This window comes from Berghia stephanieae, chromosome 4 (genome assembly GCF_034508935.2).
Source record: "Berghia stephanieae isolate SIO BIC M18660-M18661 chromosome 4, UCSD_Bste_1.3, whole genome shotgun sequence".
Classification (NCBI taxonomy): domain Eukaryota; kingdom Metazoa; phylum Mollusca; class Gastropoda; order Nudibranchia; family Aeolidiidae; genus Berghia; species Berghia stephanieae.
The window spans coordinates 84,904,552-84,928,666 of NC_088363.1; the positions used below are offsets into that span (position 1 = coordinate 84,904,552).

General features: G+C 35.0%; 1 protein-coding gene across 7 annotated transcripts in view; it reads right to left on the reverse strand.

Annotated features, from left to right (window-relative positions):
* Positions 1-2,617: 2,617 nt before the first annotated feature.
* Positions 2,618-24,115, reverse strand: part of LOC144971441 (protocadherin Fat 1-like) — a 281,143-nt gene continuing 259,645 nt past the window's right edge. For 3 of the 7 annotated variants that reach the window (XM_078912354.1, XM_078912352.1, XM_078912351.1), the window contains 14 exons: positions 23,351-23,529; positions 21,900-22,795; positions 20,694-20,855; positions 20,155-20,309; positions 19,455-19,727; positions 18,418-18,553; positions 17,446-17,595; positions 16,876-17,052; positions 16,091-16,291; positions 15,326-15,655; positions 14,472-14,660; positions 12,733-12,909; positions 10,417-10,437; positions 3,921-4,938 (listed from right to left, as the gene is read on the reverse strand). In XM_078912354.1, coding sequence (XP_078768480.1) covers positions 4,055-4,938; positions 10,417-10,437; positions 12,733-12,909; positions 14,472-14,660; positions 15,326-15,655; positions 16,091-16,291; positions 16,876-17,052; positions 17,446-17,595; positions 18,418-18,553; positions 19,455-19,727; positions 20,155-20,309; positions 20,694-20,855; positions 21,900-22,795; positions 23,351-23,529 — 3,930 coding nt within the window. In that variant the 3' untranslated portion in view covers positions 3,921-4,054. Of the gene's footprint in view, positions 4,939-9,340; positions 9,433-10,416; positions 10,438-12,732; positions 12,910-14,471; positions 14,661-15,325; positions 15,656-16,090; positions 16,292-16,875; positions 17,053-17,445; positions 17,596-18,417; positions 18,554-19,454; positions 19,728-20,154; positions 20,310-20,693; positions 20,856-21,899; positions 22,796-23,350; positions 23,530-24,115 lie in introns of all 7 variants that reach the window. The other 4 variants (XM_078912356.1, XM_078912355.1, XM_078912353.1 and 1 more) reach the window with 2 other exon arrangements.

Genomic DNA, 24,115 nt, shown 5'->3' on the forward strand with positions numbered 1-24,115 from the left:
AGAGAGAGAGAGAGAGAGAGAGAGAGAGAGAGAGAGAGAGAGAGAGAGAGAGAGAGAGAAAGAGAGAAGGAAGAGAGAGAGAGAGAGGGAAGGAAGAGAGAGAGAGAGAGAAGGAAGAGAGAGAGAGAGAGAAGGAAGAGAGAGAGAGAGAGAGAGAGAGAGAGAGAGAGAAAGAGAGAGAGAGAGGGGGGGGGGGGGGGGGCAAAGATATCATTTCGTCAAATTTAGTATGTGTATGGATTATGATTTGACAATGAAGAATGGAAAAAGTTAATTTGAGACAATGTAGATAGTATGTAGTTATCATTACAGAGACAGAAAGAGTAATCTGCTCGACACACCTTGGGAGGGAGGAGGGAAGGGGGGGGGGGGGGGGGGGGCGCGAAAGATATCACCTGAATTTTTTGAAATTGCCTACTTTAAGCTGGTCACTCTTTGATATCGCATTTCTGGCTAGAAGAAAACTTTCTTAATCAATGTACAATATTTACACTTAAATGTTTTCAAGAGGAAAAACTACAAATAATTATCAAAAATATACAATAAGAGCTCACGAAATGCTTTGGCATATAAGATTTCTTTCCTTTGATTTATACATACTTTGGTATATACAGCTCAGGGAGAAACATCACACAAACACATATCTACATGGACAAACACACACACACACACACACACACGCACACATCCATACGCATACGCATGTTAACACATCAAGTCACAAGTCGTACATCAAAGACTCTGTTCAAGCCAACAAGAGAGACAAAGAAGACACCTTCAAATAAAGGAAATTAAATTGACTGGTTACAAAGAGTAAAGTAAAAAATAGTTGCAAGACCCATAGAGTGAAAACTATTTCATGACCACAAACTTTCATTGAATCATTTATAAGTGCCAGGAAAAACAAAGTGTACATTGAATATGTTTTTCTTCCACACAGGGATAATCATAACTTTCAAATCTCCTACATAGAACATTGGCACGTCACTAACTGTATCCTAAATAAAGTATAATTAAACATAAAATAGTTCTTAACAATAAATGACATTTGGCAGCGTAAGATAGTACAACAGCAGGATAATTACCATTTTTATCATAACATTATTATCATCAACTATCGAATTCTGGAAGACGAGGCCAGTATAAGGTACATATAACAACAACAAGTGTTCACAAGCACAGTATGTTGTAGGGAATTGGTTGCTAGTAGCTATGTATGTAATAATGTGATATTTTCATTGAAGTAGAAAGTATAAATAACATGACCATGATATACCAAGTATCCCAGATAAAATACAAGTTGTCCGAGCTGTATCCTTGACCATTGATATCATGGAATGTTCTTATATAAATTAACAATATTAAAATCACTGCATCGCCCACCATTATCATATCAAAATGAGCTGTCCTTGATAACAAACGTACATTTCTACTATGGCTAAAGCTAGGAAGCATTTTGATTTATTCAATTGGTTAAAAACAAATATATATAATGTAAAACATTGATATTCAAAATGTATGTTACAATCTTAGAAATAATAGCTATGGCCGAACAAGCAACACAAGTGTATTGTCAAAAACAGCTTTTATTTGTCATTCCCCAGTAAAAAATATTTCTATGCAAGTAACGGCCATTGCTTTATATACTCTGTCTTGAGAAGCAAATAAAAATGATTTCTAAAATACAATTTCATTAACTAATCCTTTTTTTTAAAATGGAAAAAAATGCTTTTTTTTTTGACACACAAATTTAAAACCGTAAAATAGAACTTGACATGATCAATCTTTAAAAGAAAACCCACACAAATAAAACCTATGAAACAAAAAATGAAATGAAAATAAACTAACTGGCATCAAACAACACATTGTTCAAATCTGAATGCTGAATGTATCTTTATTGAAGTTCTCATTTAAATGCTGTCTTACTTGAGAGACAATAAAGCTATTATGCTGGTTAGCAACTAATTAAATGTACTATAAAAGAACAAAATAAATCTACCATATTTGACGATGATTTGAAAAACTCTTTTTTTTTCCCATGATTAAATTCATATCTATATCAAGGTTAAAAAAAAATTAAATTAAAATTAATTAATTAAAAATCTACATAAAAATCGTCCTTCGTCCGTATGATTACTTGTGTAGATTCTATTACTAAAAATATGATACTCTATTGATCTCACATGCTATCATATTAAAACAGAAGTAGTTTAAAATATTGCGTGAACAAAAAGCTGAAATGGCTTCAACAATGAAATGGAAAACTGATCAAACCCTATTTTCCACAGACCTTGTCGTTTTCTATAAGAGATGATTAAAATATTGTAACTTTCCTGTAAGTGCTCTCTTGGTGAAAACGGTCAGATCTAATTTAAGGTTTGAGTCAAATCAAATCCTGCATGAACAGGATACAAAACAAAACATTAGAAAAGACATAAATGGAATTAATGCTCCTGAACACTGCGTTTTACATAGGCAGATTTACTTTCTCTCACTTCTTTGCTTCATACAACATTTTAAATATCCCTCCCTCTCTCTCTCTCTCTCTCTCTCTCTCTCTCTCTCTCTCTCTCTCTCTCTCTCTCTCTCTCTCTCTCTCTCTCTCCCTCTCTCTCTCTTTCTCTCCCACTTCCCTTCACACAAACCATCTTCAATTAGTAAATGTCACTTCCAACTACATCACCATTTTACACGTTATTAATTATATACATAGCTCTATTTACATGGCCCAATCACAACAATTATTACAAAGCGTGAAGTCAAGTTATCCATTTTCAATATCTTTATAAAAAGTCTACATTTTCACACCATACCTGTCTGAACAATCCATTTTGTACAATAAGAACATTTAAACTTTAAAATGGCCTTTTACTCTCCTATATTATTTTAATATTTTAATCCTCCTTATCCACCCACTCTGTCAGACTTATGCTTGTTTTTAAGGGTTTTACGGCACTTGCAACACATTAGGTCATATCAGCGCCTGTAAAAAGGGAACAAAATGGGATAGTAAAGGAGGATAGAAGATGCAGTAACTACCTCCCTGCCCACTATGGGAGGTCAGGAGGTCAGGAACCCCACCCAGCAGTCAGACTTAACGCCACCATACCTGTCATAGACAAGATTAGAAACAAAAACCTTTCCAGTCTTTTCAAATCAACATTTTACAAGGAAAAATATGACATTCATCCAAAATATTCGAGTTCTGCCTTTTTCAATGATTATCCCTTTAAAATGTTTTATAATAGGTGTAGTGTCATTCAGCTTAGTTCACTTCGGAGTAAAAGGACATTTTTATTATATTTCTCTACAATTTTTGTTTTAAAAATTTGAATATATTAGTGGTAAAAATGTTAATTTAGCCAAATTTAACTTTTTTAAAAATCTCTCTCTCTCTCTCTCTCTCTCTCTCTCTCTCTCTCTCTCTCTCTCTCTCTCTCTCTCACTCTCTCTCTCTCTCTCTCTCTCTCTCTCTCTCTCTCTTTCTCTCTCTCTCTCTCGCGGGTCTATATACCTGTCAATGAGCATCTGCCTGTAATCCCCATTACTATCTGATCTTTTATTGGACTGTTATTATTTTTTAACCTTAACACGTCATATAATACAGTGTAACATTCAAAATATTTATTCACTTCTGGCACAACCGTGTTCACTCATCTTCCATGGATAATTTAAAAAATGGAGAAAATAAGGGGGGACATGAACATTCTTTGAATGGATGACTTTGCTTCAACTTGTACAACAAATCAAATATGTGACTCAGCACTTCAAACTGGTCATGTGTTAGGGTGACATATTTGCTAAGGATTGAATCTGCAGTCAAAGATATAAGACTAGTATTAAACAATAATGGTACAAATATGACTACTTGAGGCAAATGAATGAAGTCTCTTTAACCGCACAAAAGTAAAATTTCATAATTCTGATCATTCTAACTTTAAATTCATGTTTTGGCATCTACGCCACCCTGTGATAAAACCAGATTGAGGCAGAGAATCACATCTAAATACACGTATCATTACAGTAAATATCATGGTCCAATATATTAATCTGTTCACAATCGCGTCTGGCACTGATCAGGATTGAGGGGTGTGTATTCGTCATCCACATCACTGGCATTCACCTCACTATCCTCAATCTCGCACACGCCCGAAATGTCTGAGCAAGAATTGTTGGATGTGAATCCTCCCATGGATATACTCATGTCATCCATGAAGGACAGATGGGATGGGGGATCTTGGTCTGTTGTGTAACCATCTGTCAAATAGCCCGGAGTCATGAATTCTTTGCTAGGTTTCAGAGGAGGAAGAGTCATTCCATCCACGCTGTCTTCATCTCTGTCCCTGGAAACACCTCCTTCTGCCCCCAAAGCCCCTAAGTGATGGCCTTCCTCAGGACTTTCGTCCTCTGTAAGTGGGTCAATGTCAAGGTTGTGCCCAAAATGAGGCAAGTAATGATCGGGGTGAAGATTGAGACTAGCGGGCAGTTGGTAGCTGTTATTATCCAAGTCCCTCATCAGCTGTTCATATTGAGGATGTTCTGCATAGCTTGGTGGAAGATCATCCTGATCAGAATGTTCATTCTCGGCATATTCTGAATCTCCAACATAGTCCGAATCTTCAAAATAGTCTAATTGTGAAACAACGTTCGTATCATCCATTTTTTTCTTTGGGTGATAATGATTATCATGTAGTTCGTCATCACGACTATTTTTTCTCTGGTCGTCTGAGCTGAGCAGTGGGCTGTCTTCCCGACTGCTGGCCCCGTTGTTGTAGATAGAGGCAGACGTCAAGCCATCATCGTAAAAACCTGCATTGGCATTGCAGTCATCGCTGGGTTGGGACGAGGCAGGGGAGTCAAGGATTTCATGGATGGGGATCTCGGATATATTGGGCATGGAAGGCCCAGGGGCCCAGTCAGATGTGTCCCAGTGGTATCCTAGGGGCAATGAGAAAGTAAATGAAGCCATGAATACAATATGGAAATCAATAATGGTACAAATAATTAGCATCAGAGAAGCATAGTAGTTCAAAGATTGCATCAATGATAATTATGATGCCTACTACCAAGGAAAAAGTAAGATCATAAAAGGGAAATGGAATATGTATCTCTGATTTTAAAAAATAAATAAATAAAAAAAAGTTTCTCTGTAACCGGAAAATGAAAACATCCATCATCATCAGAATCATAATGGCCAAATTCCAATGGAGGATAATCTCGTTGAAATCCTAGGCATGACAAGTATCAAATCTGTCATCACATCATTGCCAGGGGTTCCCAAGTACACTCTCTTAATATCCGTAACCACCTGGTTCAATCATTCAAAATGTTTGGATTCTCTTAGCTATCAGCTTTGGAAATAGGCACTTCTTCGTAGTCCTTGTAGTGGCCCCTTAAATAGAGGATCCAGACTACAGTTCACATTTGTGAATTTCACGATGCACACACACACACACACAAACACACACACACACACACACACACACACACACACACACACACACAAACTCATTCACATATTCATAAAACACGCTGTGATCATTTCATTATTTGAAATTTTTTTCCAAGCTTCCAAGACCCAAGCAAATTTTTTATTGCTTTTAGTTTCTATCAACTCCTGAGGGAATTCATTCCGTAAACGAATGGCAGAGGGAAAGAAAGAGTGTAGGCAGATGTCATACACATGGATTCGTACCCATTGGACATAGCCTAATTGTATCCAACACTTTTTTGTTTTAGCTAGAATACTTAAAACACATAAACAATTTATTAAAATTCACAAATATGAGTTTATAAGAGAAAAAAAAAAGCAACAACTAAGCTATGAGAGTAACTCAGTGTATTCATTTCTTTAAAATTAATCGTAATCATATTAGTAGTTATCTTCACCATGAAATTTATAAAATTATAATGACGGCAATTACTTTCACCTGTAACAATTCAATTCATTAATATATCATCTTCAAATTAAAAACCTAATGTTAGGCATGTATAAATGGATAAAAGTGATATAAGAAGCTGTTTCGTGCAAAATATTGTAAACCATGCAACAAGTCATATGATTAATGAGCAGGTTCCTGAAGAAAAAATAGAAAGATGAAATTGCCTTGATTCAATTTATCTCACTGTCCCTTTGCTTTTGCATTCTTTTCATTTACAATTTTTAAAAAAAATCTAAAATATACATTGTTATTCCATACTATGAACTAGATTTGATCAACAGCTAAACCTTCATCATACATTGAGGATACGCAGTTGACATCACTCAACCGCTAGTCGTCGCTTTTCAACAGGTGCGATCAGTTCTCACCAAATTTTTCCTAACAAGCAGATGGTAACGTATACGGATATAATACATTTGTGTAATTGTAAATACATTTTGACAGGCTGAAGTAAAAAGCATTTTAGTTACACTATTGTCATTAATGATTATTTAGAACAGTTACACGTGTGTCGTATTTATTTCTAGCAATTGAAAAGTGTTGGGACATTGAAAGTCATAATATCAGGGCCTATTCTTTCGAATTTAAACATTTTCGGGTACTGTCAGGCACATGAATGTTATGATAGTTTAATCTCTAATCAAAAAAAAATTAATGTGTATGATTTAAAAAAAAAACAAAAACAAAAACCAAAACAATACATAAATCAAAAGCATGCTGATGGAAATAAATCCATGCAATTTGCTTGCAAGAATACGTTATGGTGGATTTGGTAGCTTTCTAAAAAAAAAAAAAGATCGGAAATTATGCTGTCATTGTTCTCCTTATTTTACAATATTTTTCAAACTATTGAACGCCGTGTTAAGTAAATAAAGTAATTCTATAAATAGAAGCATTTTTATGCACGCATTGTGTGCAATCCTCAAGATATGACTGGGAATCAGGAGACTTGGAGTTCGATCCCCCATTAGGCAAAATTTTTGGCATGATTTTTTTTCTCTTGTATTTTCTCTTTCTGCTTTTGCGCTTTACGAATTTCATCAGAAGGTCAAGAAAACCTGACACCACGTGGTTGGAATCACTTCATTATTTCCCTGATGTAACCTTGAGAATTAAGTCACTAACACAACAATGCAAATCAACAGAGTTTGACATTAGATTAAACAGTTTTAAATATTTTTTTTAGCTCCATCATCCTCAATGAAATGTAATATATGATCAATAATCCTTTACCAGTCAAAATGGTGTATTGTAATATTGCTTGATTAATGATCGTTAACAGTAAAAAATGGTAAACTGTAATTTGATCACGTGGGCATTAACAACAAAAATGCTAAGTTGTAATATTTGATTGATGACCCTTAATGGTAAAAATGATAAAACTGTAATATTTGATAAATGATTCTTAACAATTATAATAAGTTGTAATATTTGATTAATGATCCTTAACAGTAAAAAAGGTAAATTGTAATATTTGATCACTTCATGCAGTTCAATGCTTTAGGTCATAGGCAGAGTGTTCCATGCATCAAAGTCTTGCTTATAAAAATATTGTGACAAATTGCTTATATTTCCTTATTCAATGATTTCATTCTTTCAATGTTTATTCTAGAGACAAATGAATAATAGAAAAAAAATTTTTTCTGAAATTTCAAAACATCCAAGTCAGTTTTTATCTCCATCAAATACATCCAAAAAATATTAGTGTGATGCTAATATTTGTTTTAAAATATTTAAAATCAATTACAGTACTATAAAAATCTTCTTGAGTTCATATCAATATGGAGCGGCTCTACGTGCACACGTTTTTCAAGTCCGACAAACGAATGTAGTTTAGGCTTGTTTTAATGGAGAATGCATCAAATATTTGGCATTTCCAGGCCAACAATGAAACCACAATAATTTGGTTATCAGACCTGGAAATCAGTAGACATTGGAACAAGTCAATCTCTACAGTCGTCCACATTATCTGTTTTCCTTTATTCAGTTGAAGCTTACATTCAATTTGACATTGTTATTTATTTCTTTGAGCTTCGAGCAGCACCATTTACATTACAAAAGGAAAATGTGGCATCTATTTTCAGGTTTTGATTGATTATCTTGTAAGTCATGATCACAACCCGACAAAAGATTCAGAATTGAAAACTATCTGAGACATTGTGATTGAAAATAAAGGCCGATAGGAAAGCCAGTTGCATGTCTTTGACTGGGTCTACTGAACAGCCATTAACGAATTCAGAGGCTTTCAATGGGGATATCATGTACTGTCACTCTCATTCACTATCAATGGATGGCTTGAAATATCCAAGAGAAATAAACAGATGTATTTTACAATGCTAAGAGCAAGTTAGACATACTATACGAATGCGATAGACGTTGTTGCGTCCTAACAATGACTGAATACTTTATAAACCATATTTTTACTGAGTAAAGATAAACCTCATCGGAGTTCTTCTACTCATAAGAAAATCCATAAATCACTATAAACTGCTGTATCACAGAGCATAGGAAAACAAATAGTTATCAAAGTCAAAACGTGGAAAAAAATATATAAAGTGTTCCATGTCTTCTGATAAAAAAAATCCAAAATGACCGTTACAAGATAACGTCACAGCACAACTCTGTCAAGATATTAATTTATCTTTTTTCAATATTCGTTTTTTATAAGGCTTGTAAAATCGTTAAATTTTTTTCTAAAATTTACCTGACTATTCATAAAGAGTATATACTGTATCAAATGCTCAAAGAGTCAAAAAGAAGAAGGTGGTGTCCAATTTATAAAAAAAACCCCACAAATTCTAGTAGGGGGGGGGGGGCGGTCATAATACTCCAGGCAATAAATAAACAAAATACAAATTGACATCAAGGTTGTTTTGATCCATTTGTAAACCATGAAACAAAAGGCTCTACTCTACTCCAGGCGAAAAAAGAAATAACATTTTTAAAAATAAGGCTCATTTAGTTTTCCCCACAAGGAATGGTCTAGACTTGCAAAATCATTTAGCACTGGGAATAAAATTTGAACCATTTGAAAAGAAAAAAATAAATAAAGACAAATTGACAGGAAACCAAAAAATATGAAGCATTAACTACAACAACAACAACACATAAGCAATCATTTTGACGCAATATCACACAAAAGTTATATCAATGAATGTATCATGCTACATTTGTCTTAGCGCTTGAATCGATGTTAATACGAGCCTCGTTTGGCAGCAAACTCCACAACACAAATCTCAAGACCGAAATTAGGATCTTCCACTTTCATTAGGCTAGATGACCAATGCAGTTTTTATGTGTTAGAAGAGACTGGCCAGCATTCCCAGACTTCAAACAAGTATCAACATACTTGCAAGGAACACAGTCATGATCCGCATCAAAGTTTGTTTTTTACTTACAGTGGAATGTACGACTTTTAAATTGATCCTTAAATGCTGCGAATCTCATAGATATGTTAGCTCTCCTGGGATATTCACATTACAGTTTGAGACTGAAGAAGTTATAAAAGAAATAATAATACTAATGATAAAAATAATAACAGCAAACAAAAAAAAATAAATAAAAAATAAAATAAAATAAAATAATAATAAAAAAAATAATAATAATAATAATAATAATAATAATAATAATAACAATTGCCATCGTCATCATCATCATCATCATTGTCATCATTATCACCATAATCATCATAAAAATCAATAGAAAATTTGAAGTTACAACACATGAAAAAAAACCCCAAAAAAACACGCAGGAAAATAATAGTAATAACTGAAACCGAACATTAAAACAAAAAGAGAAAAATCCAAAAAATACAATAATTTGAAAGGAAATAAAAAGTGTGAGGTGATAATTTCTTTGACAAAATAAATTGGTTGAAAAGTTGAACAAGAGGAAAACAATATGCCGTAAAATAGATGAAGAGGGTGGATGGTAAGGGGGGGGGGGGGGGGGGGTGGAAGAATGGAAGCAAAGAGAACAACAATTCTAGAGGCATTCATAGTAGACAGAATTCATTCACAAATAAAAAAAAGTTGGAACGAAGGAGGAGAAAAGGAAGCTCAAATCAGGGAAAAAACTCGATTTAATAACGAATAAACTGAAATATTTGACAGCAAAAAAGACACGTAGTAGAAATATGACAAAATAATAAAACAAATCTTGGAAACATTACACAATGAACATCAAGCCACTTAGGAATTTATTTAGTTCATATTGAGTCCATTAAAATAGCGTATTTAATTATGATATGAAATGCAAGATAAACAGAAACTTAGACAAGGTAAATTAAATACACAGAATAAATAAAATAAATGAAATACCAAGCAAAAGTCCGATTTCATTCACCATAGAATAGAGATAGGGGGAATAATGAATAAATTGATAGGATGATGTGATACATAGTATGATATTGACACATCGTATTCAAATCTGATCAATCTAGATAAATGAAAGTCGCATGCCGGCAACAAACTACCTTTCGTCCTGGATAATTTAGCTGCAGATATGAAGAAAATAAAATAAAGATGTACATGACAGGCTCCAAGCAAAAGCTGCCCGGCAGATCCCAATCTATATTGCATATAATGTATTTATTTGGGGATGAGGGGTGGGGGTTAGTAAAATAGAAATCTTACAAATCAACAAAGCTTTGAAACATTGGAAGATTTCGATAAACAACCCCTTTTTAAAGCAGCCATCATTAAATAAACAAATTGCACCAAAAAATCGTGATGTGTTATGATACATATGTGACCCGTTGTATCAGTTTGGTTTGATGTCGGAATGAAGCAGATGAAAACAAAGAGTTCCAAGTTAAACTGTTCACAACTTCGATATGTAGGTATTTGAAGATTTTTAACAAAAACGACGGCAATTGTACTCCTCAATGAAAGTGGTTCTTAGATTTAATTCAACCGTCACCACTAAGACTAGGATCAAATTTTCAGTATCTCAATCACTCTCAACATATCATTAGACTGAGATGGTTGGTTACATGTTTTTGTATTGTACCTGTTTAAAAAAATCTTTTCAATTTGTTATTTTAAATTTTCTGTTTTAGACTTCAGAAACCCTCCATTCGACCTAGGCCTATCTTTCATGTTTATAACACCTTTATATTTCTGATTCCCCAGCAGGATATATAATGGTTATAAATAGCTTTTGTGAAATGTATTGATATGAAAGCTTATAGAATGAAGACAGATTCTATACTCGAAAGAACCAATGTCTCTTTATACACCCGCAGTCACATGGATAAATGGTAAACTTTATGCAATACTGTTTTTTTCTTAGCTGATAATTGAGTAAAAGATAGAATGAGTACTTCAAGGGAGACTAAGGGGTAGTGCGAAAATACCGAATGTTTGGTAAAAATTCAAAGAGAGAAGAAAGAGTGAGACAGAAGACCGAAGAAAAGAAAAGGGGAAATGAGAGAGAGAGAGAAGAGAGAGGAGGAGAGAGAGAGAAGAGAGAGAGAGAGAGAGAGAGAGAGAGAAGAGAGAGAGAGATAAAGATGAGAGGTAAACATTTGAAATGGAATTAGAAGTAGATAACTGATAAATGAACTATTTGACCAAGGATTAAGGAAGTTAGCAAATCATAATAATCAGTTCCTTGACTAATGAAGAATAAAAAAACAACATTAAACAAAAACAAACACAAAAACAAAAAACGAAAACAAACAAACAAAAAAGAAATCAAACAAACCCCAACACATACATCAGCATGTCAATTATGACGTAAAATCGGATATTGGGTGACGTCAGCATTTGCAGGTCTGATAACCTAAATTGCTTTGGGCTTATTGTTGTCATGAAAATACTTTCAAATTAACGCATAATTATGATGTCTATTACAACGATGTTAAAACAAGCCCGTAATTGCGTTTGAATATCAGACCTGCAAAGGGTAAAGTTAATTGGGAGGTGGTAGTTGGGGGTGGGGGCGGGTTGAAGGGACATCCTTGAGAGTAGAGAGAACATTTTCAAGGAGGAGAATGATGGGGAAAAAACCCAAAAACTGTCTAAGCGCCAGGATAAGTCATATGGTTGTGCATCATGCCAGCATTTATCAAATGGAAATTCAATAAAAAAAAATAAACAGATGATTTATGTCAATTTATAATTTCTTGATTATTTTTTTTTTGTCTTGTATGAAAACCATGTAACCACCATTAGTTAATATCAACAAAAGCAAAACTATTGAGCATACACAAATCCCTCCACCATTAATTTTTAAACAATCTTGGCGCCATTTCATTTGATCTGTTTATCCATAGTTTTCTAGATGTGAAAACAACAGGATTTCATTATGCATAGTGGGAGAAAACAAACGAACAAAACAAAAACATTCAGACATTTATGAGACTGAAAGTTGGCTTGGACTAGGTTTACAAATAGCAAATGCTCTTTGGAACATATGTACTTAGAGCCAAGGATTTTGATTATAAAATTAGGACATATTTCTCTGAAAGCCATAATCAAATTAAAAAAACAGGATTTTAGACATCCCGTCAGGATATTTTATGATCACTATTCCTTCTCTCCCCACTTCCACATGGAAAATCCCAAAGAAAATAGGGAACTGGCAGCTCCAGATACGATTGTCAAATTCATCTGTATTCCATATCGTTGGAAAAAGTAAATGTTCAACAAATTCCCATCATTATTCTTTGTAAATTAAGTCAAAACAAACATACAACATCTTCCTCTCCACCCGCACTCCGTGTTTCTTATAATAACACACCAAACATTTGTGGTGTGTAAAAAGGAGCTTATGATTGTTGCCTTACCATTTAAATCATCCTCGGATTCTGACACTGCAAAGCTGCTCAGCGAGGCCACATCTGCGTTTTGCACGTCGCTGCCTCCTCCTGCTTTATCAACGTGTCTAATAGAGGGTGACTGTTGGGGTGAGTGGATACCAGGCATCCGTTTGGCACCCAATTTGTCTGGCTGATGTTTGTCTCCTGAAGAGTAGAGTCAAGAATTGACATAGCTATTATATTCAAAGTTTATAACGTGTCAATTTAATTCATGAACTTAAGGTTTTCATTTGAGAGACAAATTAATTCCAAAACTTTACATTCCAATCATTCAACTGTAGAAAATTCCCCTACATTGATACACTGTTGAAATCATTTGAAATGAACCCCTCTGCCCTTTATTGTGAATATCACAATTACAAATTAGGGAGCCATCACTGATCTCAGATAAAAATTTTTAAGTGGCAGACAAAGCAGAGATAAAAATACAATAAAAAATAAAGCTACCCAGAGTTCATGGAGGTTGGGATTTTTTGGATTATTTTTTCTCTCTGCTTTGTTTGGCACTGTCTTGTACACATCTTTATTTTAGGTACTGTCTCAAAGTGTCTCGTACACATCTTTATTTTAGGTACTGTCTCAAAGTGTCTCGTACACATCTTTATTTTAGGTACTGTCTCAAGTGTCTAGTACACATCTTTATTTTAGGTACTGTCTCAAAGTGTCTCGTAAACATCTTATTTTAGGTACTGTCTCAAAGTGTCTCGTACACATCTTTATTTTAGGTACTGTCTCAATGTCTCATACACATCTTTATTTTAGGTACTGTCACAAAGTGTCTCGTACACATCTTTATTTTAGGTACTGTCTCAAAGTGTCTCATACAGATCTTTATTTTAGGTACTGTCTCAAAGTGTCTTGTAAACATCTTTATTTTAGGTACTGTCTCAAAGTGTCTCGTACACATCTTTATTTTAGGTACTGTCTCAAGTGTCTAGTACACATCTTTATTTTAGGTACTGTCTCAAAGTGTCTCATACACATCTTTATTTTAGGTACTGTCTCAAAGATCAACACTGTCTCATACACATCTTTATTTAAGGTACTGTCTCAAAGTGTCTCGTAAACATCTTAATTTTAGGTACTGTCTCAAAGTGTCTCGTACAACATCTTTATTTTAGGTACTGTCTCAAAGTGTCTCATACACATCTTTATTTTAGGTACTGTCACAAAGTGTCTCGTACACATCTTTATTTTAGGTACTGTCTCAAAGTGTCTCATACAGATCTTTATTTTAGGTACTGTCTCAAAGTGTCTTGTAAACATCTTTATTTGAGGTACTGTCTCAAAGATCAACACTGTCTCGTACACATCTTTATGTTAGGTACTGTCTCAAAGATCAACACTGTCTCGTATAGTACACATCTTTATTTTAGATGTTGTCTCAAAGATCAATTGATCTTGGCTCTCAAATAAATTATGTTTAACTCTCTCCTTATCAGCCATTTTTATGATTTTCACCAAAACTTCACACCCAACTAACACAAAAATAGATATTTTTATCACTCAAACATAATAGCAGTAAATTCTTGCGATAAATAAATTCTGTAGCAAAACGTGCACTACAACACGCTGTTCATTTTCTTTCAATTTTTATGATGTACAAGAGAAATTTGAGTAAGAAAATTGTAGGTTGTATCATAACGAATGTGACAATTTTCCTATAGTTGTTAAGGAGAGGGTTAAACTGATTTATCTCTACTCACCTTCATTATAATGCTCCAGTATGTTGGGATACTCAAACTCCCACTGGCCTTTCTGTATCGAGTCGCTCTCAGACGGTACCTTGGATCTTGATTGGTGGGGAGGGGGTGTGGCTCGCAGTATGGCATGGGGGTTGTCTGCCCTTGGATTGGAGAACGACTCCAGGTATTGATAGTAGGTGGGTAAGTGACCTGGACAGGAAAGAAGAAAGAGAGCGTTTAGAGTAAACAAATGATATCTAATGAAGGATGATTATGGGAAACAGTATTGAAGCTCCTCTTATGGCTAAAGATAACTTTCAAATTTTATTTAAAAGAATAAATCCTTCTTTTTACATGAATATTTTTAGATGATATCCAATTTACTTCAAATACATTTTCATTTAGAAAATTTATTAACTTATTGAAGGCACAAAAACACATAGACAAAGAAAAAGACATATAACAAAACCTTCAAATACATGCACTCTTACACAGAACATCATTTACTAATGTGTTTAAAGCGCTTTATAAAGATTTCCAAGCATACAGCAACAATGACTATGTAGAATGAGTCACAACACCTGAAGGTGCTATTTAAACTTTTTTTTTTTTTTCAACAAATGTTAAATGAGAGGTTCTCTTTAAATACCTAATATGGAAAGATCAAGTGGTGAAAAATATTTTCCAACAATTCAACTTTTCACAAGCCAAAGTGGGAGTCAAACCCAGGACCTAAAAGTCCCATTCAGCCTGTCATAATGATAGACATTGAAACTGCATAATTCAAGCTCCAGTCCCAGGACTGTTTCTACTCCTTCAATGTAACAGTAAAATGAGATGTTGGCTGAGTGATAGATCCAATCTAGACGACTAACCTGTGTTTTCCAAATCATCAGCAGCACTCCCATAATTGCCAACGCTATCCAGGTTGTTGAGTGTGTTGAATGATTCATGTGTGCTTGGTGTGTAGGAGGCTGGCCTTGTAGGTACAGGGGGAGGATGGGTTGGAAATGACTCCACTGGCACGGACAAGTCTGGATTGCTCAGCTTGCAGCGTTTCTCCTTGATGTTGCTTAGCAGGACCTCACTCCCGCTGTCTGCAATCCCAGGTGTGACGTTCTGTCTTCTCCGTTCCTTCTTGTGCCTTTTCCACACCAGACAACCGATAACTATGATAGCTATTAGTACTGCAACAAGTATTGCACCTGATAAAAAATTGTAAAAATGCTTAGTTATGAAAATTTGTATAAACTCTTAATGGCAGTTTCATATGGAAAAGCTTAATAAAGCTACTATTTTAACCCCCCAAAAAAGTAATAACAAATTTTAATCAACTTTTTATTGGTTCCACCCTCCAACTATAAGTTTGTACTGTGGGCCATAAGATGGAATCAAACGTCCACTCTGCACAGTGAAAGGTGTCCTATAAATGGCCTTTTTGTACTGGCACTATTTAGATGTCCCCTTCACTAACAAAAGTACTACTCAATCCCACCAGAGTTGAAACTTCAACGTCACTCATCAAAAAATTGGTCATTCTCAACATGACTTGACTTTAGTTACAAGATGAAATACAGTCATCATGTTTTCTAATGGAAATTTGTATTCCAATGCTATAGGTCAATATCATCCAGCCTTACCAATGATTCCATAGAGCATTCCAGAAGACGATTTTGTGATGGAGCCCGCAGCGGCTTTCATATCCTCGTACTCACAGTTCTTGCCATTGAATTTATCGGTACAGTTACAGTAGTAGGTACCTCCCATGGTACTGTGACAGGCCCCTCCATTATGACATGGGGATGACTCACAGGCATTGGTCGTCTTGTCACAGTACAGGCCTGTTGTAGAAATGGATGAAAATTACAAGGTGTTTCATATAATACAAATAATATTCCCAAGTCGCTTGATTTTGCCGAGACAAAAGTTGCCATATTGTTTAATTGACACCTTTGTATATTTGATTATAAACACCATACTCGTGGTGAGGTTTATATCAGAAAGTAAATGTAGGCATAGTGATATTTTCATGATATGCCTTTATAGCTATGTAAAGCACTTTGATGCCATTTTAAAAGCATATTACAATGGAATTGTGATTTCATCCTAGTGTATCCGATATGACATTTGCTCTTTGCTTCTGATATCTTTAATTCTTTTTTAAATATTCAAAATACACACACAGACTATATAACTTTTGAGCAAGTGAGAAACTAAAGAGGCCTAATCTTTTTCAATATATTGTTTTGCTGTAGTAATAGCATATATTACTTATATTGTGATTCCTTACTGGTGTATCTAATAGAAATTTAAAATCAAACACCTTTTTCAAATTATCTAAGACAATCGTAAAACATTATAAAAGCTACTCTTTTGTCCCTTGCTCAAGTATATTCTAAGAGAAAACTCATCACGTTGATTTTACCTTCATATCCAGCAGGACAGTCACAGAGGGGTGCCGTAGGTCCTTCCACACACGTACCACCGTGTTTGCAAGGGTTGGGACGACAGAATTGACCATAGGAACAGCGGACTCCAATGATGTTGTCCTTGCAGTCGCATACATAACTATTGGGAACCTCGTGATCCACATCACAAACACCTTAAGAAAACAAAAGGGGAAGTGAAATTATTATATAACATATTATAAAAGTATATAAATATGTTTTATCACTAATATATTACTATCATAATTATCATTATGTTTATGATTATTATCATCACCATCATCATCATCATCATCATCATCATCATCATCATCACCATAACTATCATTATCATTACTATTACTGCAACATATTTTATTGACATGGAGGACTCATGGCCAGAGGGACTCCACAAGAGATAGCTATATTTAAATAAGAAAGAAAGAAACAAAGGGAGAAAAACACGGAAAAAAAAAAAAAGAAAAGAAAAACCCAAAAACTACTAGTTTTTAGATGTTTTGGAAATTGTCGTGCATGTAGGTTCCTGAATGGGGAAAAGTCAACGGTACCTCCTTTCCGGCATGGTTTGTCATTACAAGGTTGTGGGTTCAGCTCACATTTGTCCCCTGTGAACTGTCCAGCACAGACACAGAAGTACGAATTGAGGCCTGAGAACTTGCACTGACCTCCATTCAGGCATGGGTTACTGCTGCATGCATCTGGACAGAGATAAAAAAAATATTTCTGTAAAAATTTACCATTATAAAAACAAACCAACCCCCCCCCCCAAAAAAAAAACCAAAAACAACAAAAACAACAAACAAACAAATAAGAATTTAAAAGAAAAAAAAAAGCAATGACAAAAACAAACCCCCCCCAAAAAAAATAAAAACAAAAAAACTGCAACAACGAAACATTATCTTTTTATTGACAAACTGAATTTCTTTCACACCGTATTCCTTAGTAATCTATTTGGTTACAACTGTAGACCTAATGATTTTTTTTTTTACCAAGAGAGCAGTAATGAAGCAAGAGTTGCTTTACTGTAACTGCTATCTTGGGATCAAATAATGTGATAAGATACCTGGTAAGATAACATTGGGTCTCTAGTCTAACATGATAACAGAAGACAATATTATCGGAGAAACAATACCCAGATATCGACTTGAGATCCATTTCCAATGGTAGACTAAATATGACGAGAGCTTTCTGTTTCTGCCAAGTTACATACGAGAAATATTCAAGATAAAGATACAGACATCTTAACTTTTTTCAGCAAGTTAGAAGTTGAAGGCAGTTTCTTTTTCTGCCTTTTCTGTCAAATATAATTACTACATTTTTAAAAAAGTTACATTACTATTTATGAGATAACAATAGGAAATTAATTGGAAGCTGCTTATCATAACAATGGATCTTTCTTGTTTGTCTTATTGATTGTTTATTGATCGCTACTGTAAAGTGCCATTAAACATTGGAAATGGATTGTTGCGCTATTTAAATTGTCTCATTACATTTAATCATAAGCGATTGGTTAGTATTACCTCCACCAGGTGCAAACTTCGCAGGGTAATCTTGACAATGGAACTCAACCATTTCAAATTCTAGAGCATGGGCCACCTCGTTACTGCCACTGAAGGGCAGAGGGATGTTGAAGATTCGGATGTCTTCCATACAACCCTGAAATCAAAATTTCATTTGAAAAAAAATTAGAATTGACGAGTCAGTAGAAATGGCAATATTGAGATCCATTAAATTTTTTTTTCAATTCCCTTTATTTATCCCATAGAAGAAATTATTCTCTAAGATCTATTCCAAGAAGAGACTGGAATAACCCAGGCGTCAGCCGCAATGCAGCATCGCAAATTAAGCTGGAGCCATACCTTTAGGGTAAGAAGCAAAGACCATACACACAATGCCCCTTGTAAATGGTCAAGAAATAATTCTTTTAGAAATTCTCAGTTGAAGTTAGTTGTATGACAATTACTTATCATAATTTTTTTTTTAATTACAAAAAAAACCCCCATAAATTGATGCAGCTATGTGGTCTTGTGGTGAGAACGTTCTGGAATGAAGTTACACTCTGAGCAGCACATAGTTGAGTCCTTAGAAAATTGTCTTTACTCACATTCTATCACCGTGCTTGGGTGTAAAATGAGTACAGCATTGTCTTTGTCTGAATAAAAAAAAATCTAATATCGTGCAACAAGCATCATGACTCATCGTACAGTGTTGCTGTTGGCTAGGGACCCCTTGTAAAGCGCTTTGAACATGGATATTGCACTATAAAAATGCTAAAGAAGGGAAAAGATTTTTAAAATATTAAATGAAGTTGGTTTATTTGTCATGATGTGACTATTGTAAATCTTAACATTACATTTTATCATATTCTATTTTTTTCAAAATAATAGAGAGCAAAATATACTTTAATATTTTAAGACAATTCAACGTCATATGAGAGTAATGCAATACCCAATGCTAATGATGACAGTATGTTGATGGATAATAATAAGAAGTAATATCAAATAGTTTATTTAGTGACCAAGAAGACTTTATCAGACGTTCGTTGAAATCAGAATACCTCAAATCCCTTGCTGATTTCCCTGTATCCATTGGGGAAGATATCAACTTCTGCTCCAAAGAAGATTTCCTCTGTATCCACGTTGAGAATTGCGTGTACTCCTGGAGATACGCCCAAGGCAGTGTAGGCCGAGTCCAGAGAGAGCTCTGCCTCTCTGCCATTCCTGTCCAGTTCTATGGTGTGCCACTGGCCATCACTGAGATCGACTGGGATTCGGACCACACCCTCTCCACTGCCACAGTCAAATTTATAAACAAGACTCCCAGAGTCAATCTGAAGAATAAATGAATAAATTTTCATGAAAAATGACAACTTAATTATCCTTTTACTGCTAGTCTCTATTTTTCACACAATAATTTCTCCACAGACCTAAACGTTTTATTCAAGGCTTCACTAACAATGATGTGATTTAGGCTTCATTGAATGAAAACTATTTAGCGATAAACATGTATCCTACCCACAATAAAACAAGAAATTTATTTGTTTCTTTACTGGGATGGAAAATGGAATAAATTGCAAATCCTAATTGTTCTGAAGGATTACTTATGACCCTCAAAGAAAAAGGAAATGTAAAACCCCAAAATCTCTGCCAAATTAAGAAAAAAAGACCAAAAAACCCCAAAAAAAAAAACAAAACCAAAAACGCCGAGGGTTACATTCACAATAAACAGTTTAAAAAAAACAAAAAACAATGCAATACCTTTAAGATGCTGTAGTCCACTCTTCCCTTTGCATACATTAACACAGCTTTGTTCTGTCTGGTCCTGACACGGAATCGTAGAGAGAACCTTTTCTTTGTTGAGTGCTGCAATTTCCACTTAGAATAGCTTTTTCCAGCATAGGTCATAGGCCTCTCTGAAATAGTTAAAAAAGAAATAATTTGTTAAAATATGTTATTACAGAAGTAGCCATTGAAGAGATTTGCCAGTTAATTAATTAATTATTTTTTACTTTGTCTATATTTCCATCATAATGTATGCACTCAAAAGACTACGCAAATCCTAAAATGCATAAGTTTCAAGTCGAAAAATTCTAGTTTTATTGGGACAATGTATAAGTTTCTTTTTAACCAATGTCATAAACATATCAATTTACGATACATTATCTAAACCAATCTAATATCCAAATGGTATTCTCAAACTATCTAGTCTAATGCATGGATAATATTTTGGACCAGGCCCCCCTGAAATTCCTTGTAATTTACAACGTTGGGAAGAATCAATTCAAAAGAAAACTTACCAATAGGGCAACTACTTCCACTACAAAGGGGTACAACAGTAGCACAGTCCTCTCCCGTACGTCCTTCTGGGCACTGACAAGTGTAGTCTCCAAAAGCATCTTTCTGACACACCTCACTGGGACTGCATGTCGCATCACCACAGACTTGTTTCTCACAAACACCTGACAAAACAAATGAGGTCATTCTCTGGCTAACTTTCATAAATGTATCATTCGCAACAGTAAATCTTCTTGACAAGAGAGAGAGAGAGAGAGAGAGAGAGAGAGAGAGAAAGAGAGAGAGAGAGAGAGAGAGAGAGAGAGAGAGAGAGAGAGAGAGAGAGAGAGAGAGAAAGAGAAAATAGATGTCCTTAAGACAATGCAATGAAACCAACCTTTAAAGTATGGATGATTTTTTCAACCAGACAGATTTTTAAAAATAAAGCCTAATATTATACTGAACCAAAGAATGATTTATCAGTCCATTTACTAGTTTTCGAAAATGGTCAGTTGTATGGACAAGTGTGTTAACCCATTATTTTCAATAGTTTTCCAACAGTTACTTAGACGCCATTATTTACCATTTAGAACTTCTTTTATGAAAATAACAATTACATGCTTAAGATTAAAAATGAAACGCTGGCATTGTGCACTGAATGAAACTTGGACTAGACGTTTTTTTCTAAGAGTTAGAGAAAAAGAGCACACTGTCCAAACGTGATCAGTCATCTCACTTTGATGATATGCTGGGATGAATCTGGTGCTAATGTTGAAATTGTACTGTACTCGCTGTGGTATCGTCAAACCGTACAAAATATTGCCAAAGAAGATAAATCCCCTTTATTCATCTCATGGGAATATTTGTCATTATTTTCTATCTCGAAAAAGAAAAAAGACCAAAATAACCCAGGCATTGGCCATGGTGCAAGTGCCACAAAATGAGCAATAGGGGATACACCACTTCTCACTACCCCCCCCCCCCCCACCCACACAAAAAAACAAACAAAAAAAACTGAGACGCCGACAATGGTGCTCAAAAACTGGTCCCTCTAGGTTTATATCTTGTCTACTCAGTCATCGCTGCCTTGAAAATAAAGTTTCAATTAAAATCACTGCCTCCACTGACAGAAATTCTGATCAGTTTGACTTGAAATCCACTCATCTTCAACTGTTTGATTCCAACATAGCCTGATGTAATTTGGACACAGTGTTATTTCTTGTACTTACCTTGTAGACAAACACACTGATGCACATAGTAGTGTTTTGCAGACACAAAGCTTGCTCCATTGACCAAGACTGGCACCAATGTGCTTTCATCAAACTTGGCTTTCCCAACGCATGTCCCCACTTCACATGTTGACTTCTTGCACTTGTCAATGGAGATGTCAACAACTCTCACGCCGAGAACGCTCTCAATACGGCCACGAATCCTTTCTATCTTCCTCTTCAATGACTTTTTGTTAAAGAATCTGTTGACTGATTTCCTCACTGCAAACAAGACGTCCAGGTTATCATTTGCATCTCTCCTATATCTATTTGTAAATTCAGTTTCCAATACCTCTCTCCTTGTCCTTCCTAAACTAGAAGTCGCTGATGAAGGTTGCACGTTAATAATCTCTACATCACTACTCCTGACACCAAGCTCTTTTTTGATAACATCCTGGAAGTCTTCTTTAAAGTTGGCATAAAACTGCTCTTCAATCAGATTTTCAAATTGGATTGTTATGGCACTGTCAAGAATTTCTTTGGATGTGCATATGACATTGACCTTCACCGTGCCATAACTTGTAAACTTTCCATCTGACACACTGACATTGATGATGTAATTCCCAGGGTCCAATCCAGTCAAGGCGATGAGACGACCATCATCCCGATGAACATCAAATAGATGGCTATTTGCTGAAACGATGCTGAAGATGGTTTTGTCATACGGGTCTCTATCCCTGGCCTCCACTCTTCCTATCACACCACCAGGAAAGCCGTCCATGCAGGCTCGAATGGAGATTCCAAGGTCACGAACTTCTGGTGGGTACAAGCTGTCGTCCACAACCTCTACAAGTACTGAGGTCTGGGAAAACAAAGGAGGTTTGCCATTGTCGTAGGCACGGACTATCAACTCGTATCTGGAATGAAAGATTGAAAAAGAGTTTTTGTTTCCAGGCATAAAAGGTCTTTTTTTTTAAAAATGGGGGAAAATGTTGAAAAATGTGAATTGTGCTACTCAGAGATTTCATGCATTTAAAAGCCAAAACAAATGATACCTCATGCATTCTTTTTACAATGATCTGTAGCTGATCTCGTGTGTTAGTACTTCACTTGAATCAGGTGTAAATGAATATTTTATCTGAAGCAGCACCATCCTATGTTTAAGTAGATGCAACAGTACTTTATGCAATAATATCTTAATTGATGCATAGTATTTTTTATTGATGAATAGTGCTTTACAATGGCCAGTAGTATTTTTGTGGACATTGTAACATGCCTCTATAGCTGACAGTGAATGGGTGCGGGTGCTACAGAAATAAATTATATTATTATTATCTTTCTTGTCACCATTTTCCCATACAAATCACTAGTAAGGATAGCAAGCAATTGTTACTAATTAACATTAGAGAAGCTGGGATATACTCTAGCTTCGTGGACTTATGACTCAGAAGGAAACTTTTGGAAAGACTGACCTTTCCTGAACAGTCTTGGATAATTTGCCAGCGGTGGTTAGACGCCCATTTTTGTCGATGTGGAACTCCCCGTCATCATTTCCTTTGGTGATCTCAAACAAAAATGGAGGTCCATTTTCTGGTAGGTCATCATCAGTCACTTTCAAAGTAAGGATCTCAATGCCAGTCCTTCGTCCCTCCTGAAATAAATAAAGACACGTCTTAGACAACAATAACAGGTTCTTATAAATTGGATGAGAGCACATTAATTTTATCCTTCATCCTCGCATTTCCAAGATTTGAAAAAGAAATTAATTGTATAAAAAATTACTCTCAATACCACAATCGGCACCATAGGGAAACTTCTGTAATGATGTTCAGTAGATTACATTAAGAATAAATCTAAAATTTAAAAAAAACAAACAAAAAAACAAAAAACAAAAACAAACAAAAACCAAAATAAAAATCAAACTAAAAACCTCCAGTAAACAGGTAAGCTAGTGTGACAGAGCGTAATGGTCTTCATAGTGAAAAAAAACTAACGAGTACAGACGATGCAAGTTATTTTGCATTTTATTTTATTTTATTTTATTTTATTTTATTTGTTTCCATTTTATTGTTGTGCTGACGAAGGGTTTGTACCCGAAACGTTAATTGTCTGTATCGTTCCTATACGAAACCTCTCCAGTTTCACTTTTTCATTAGTTTTTTCATGATCATAGGCAGCCCCTACTGTTTTCTAACTTGATCCTAGTATCTGGAGGGTATTGGGTTTAAGTCCCACCA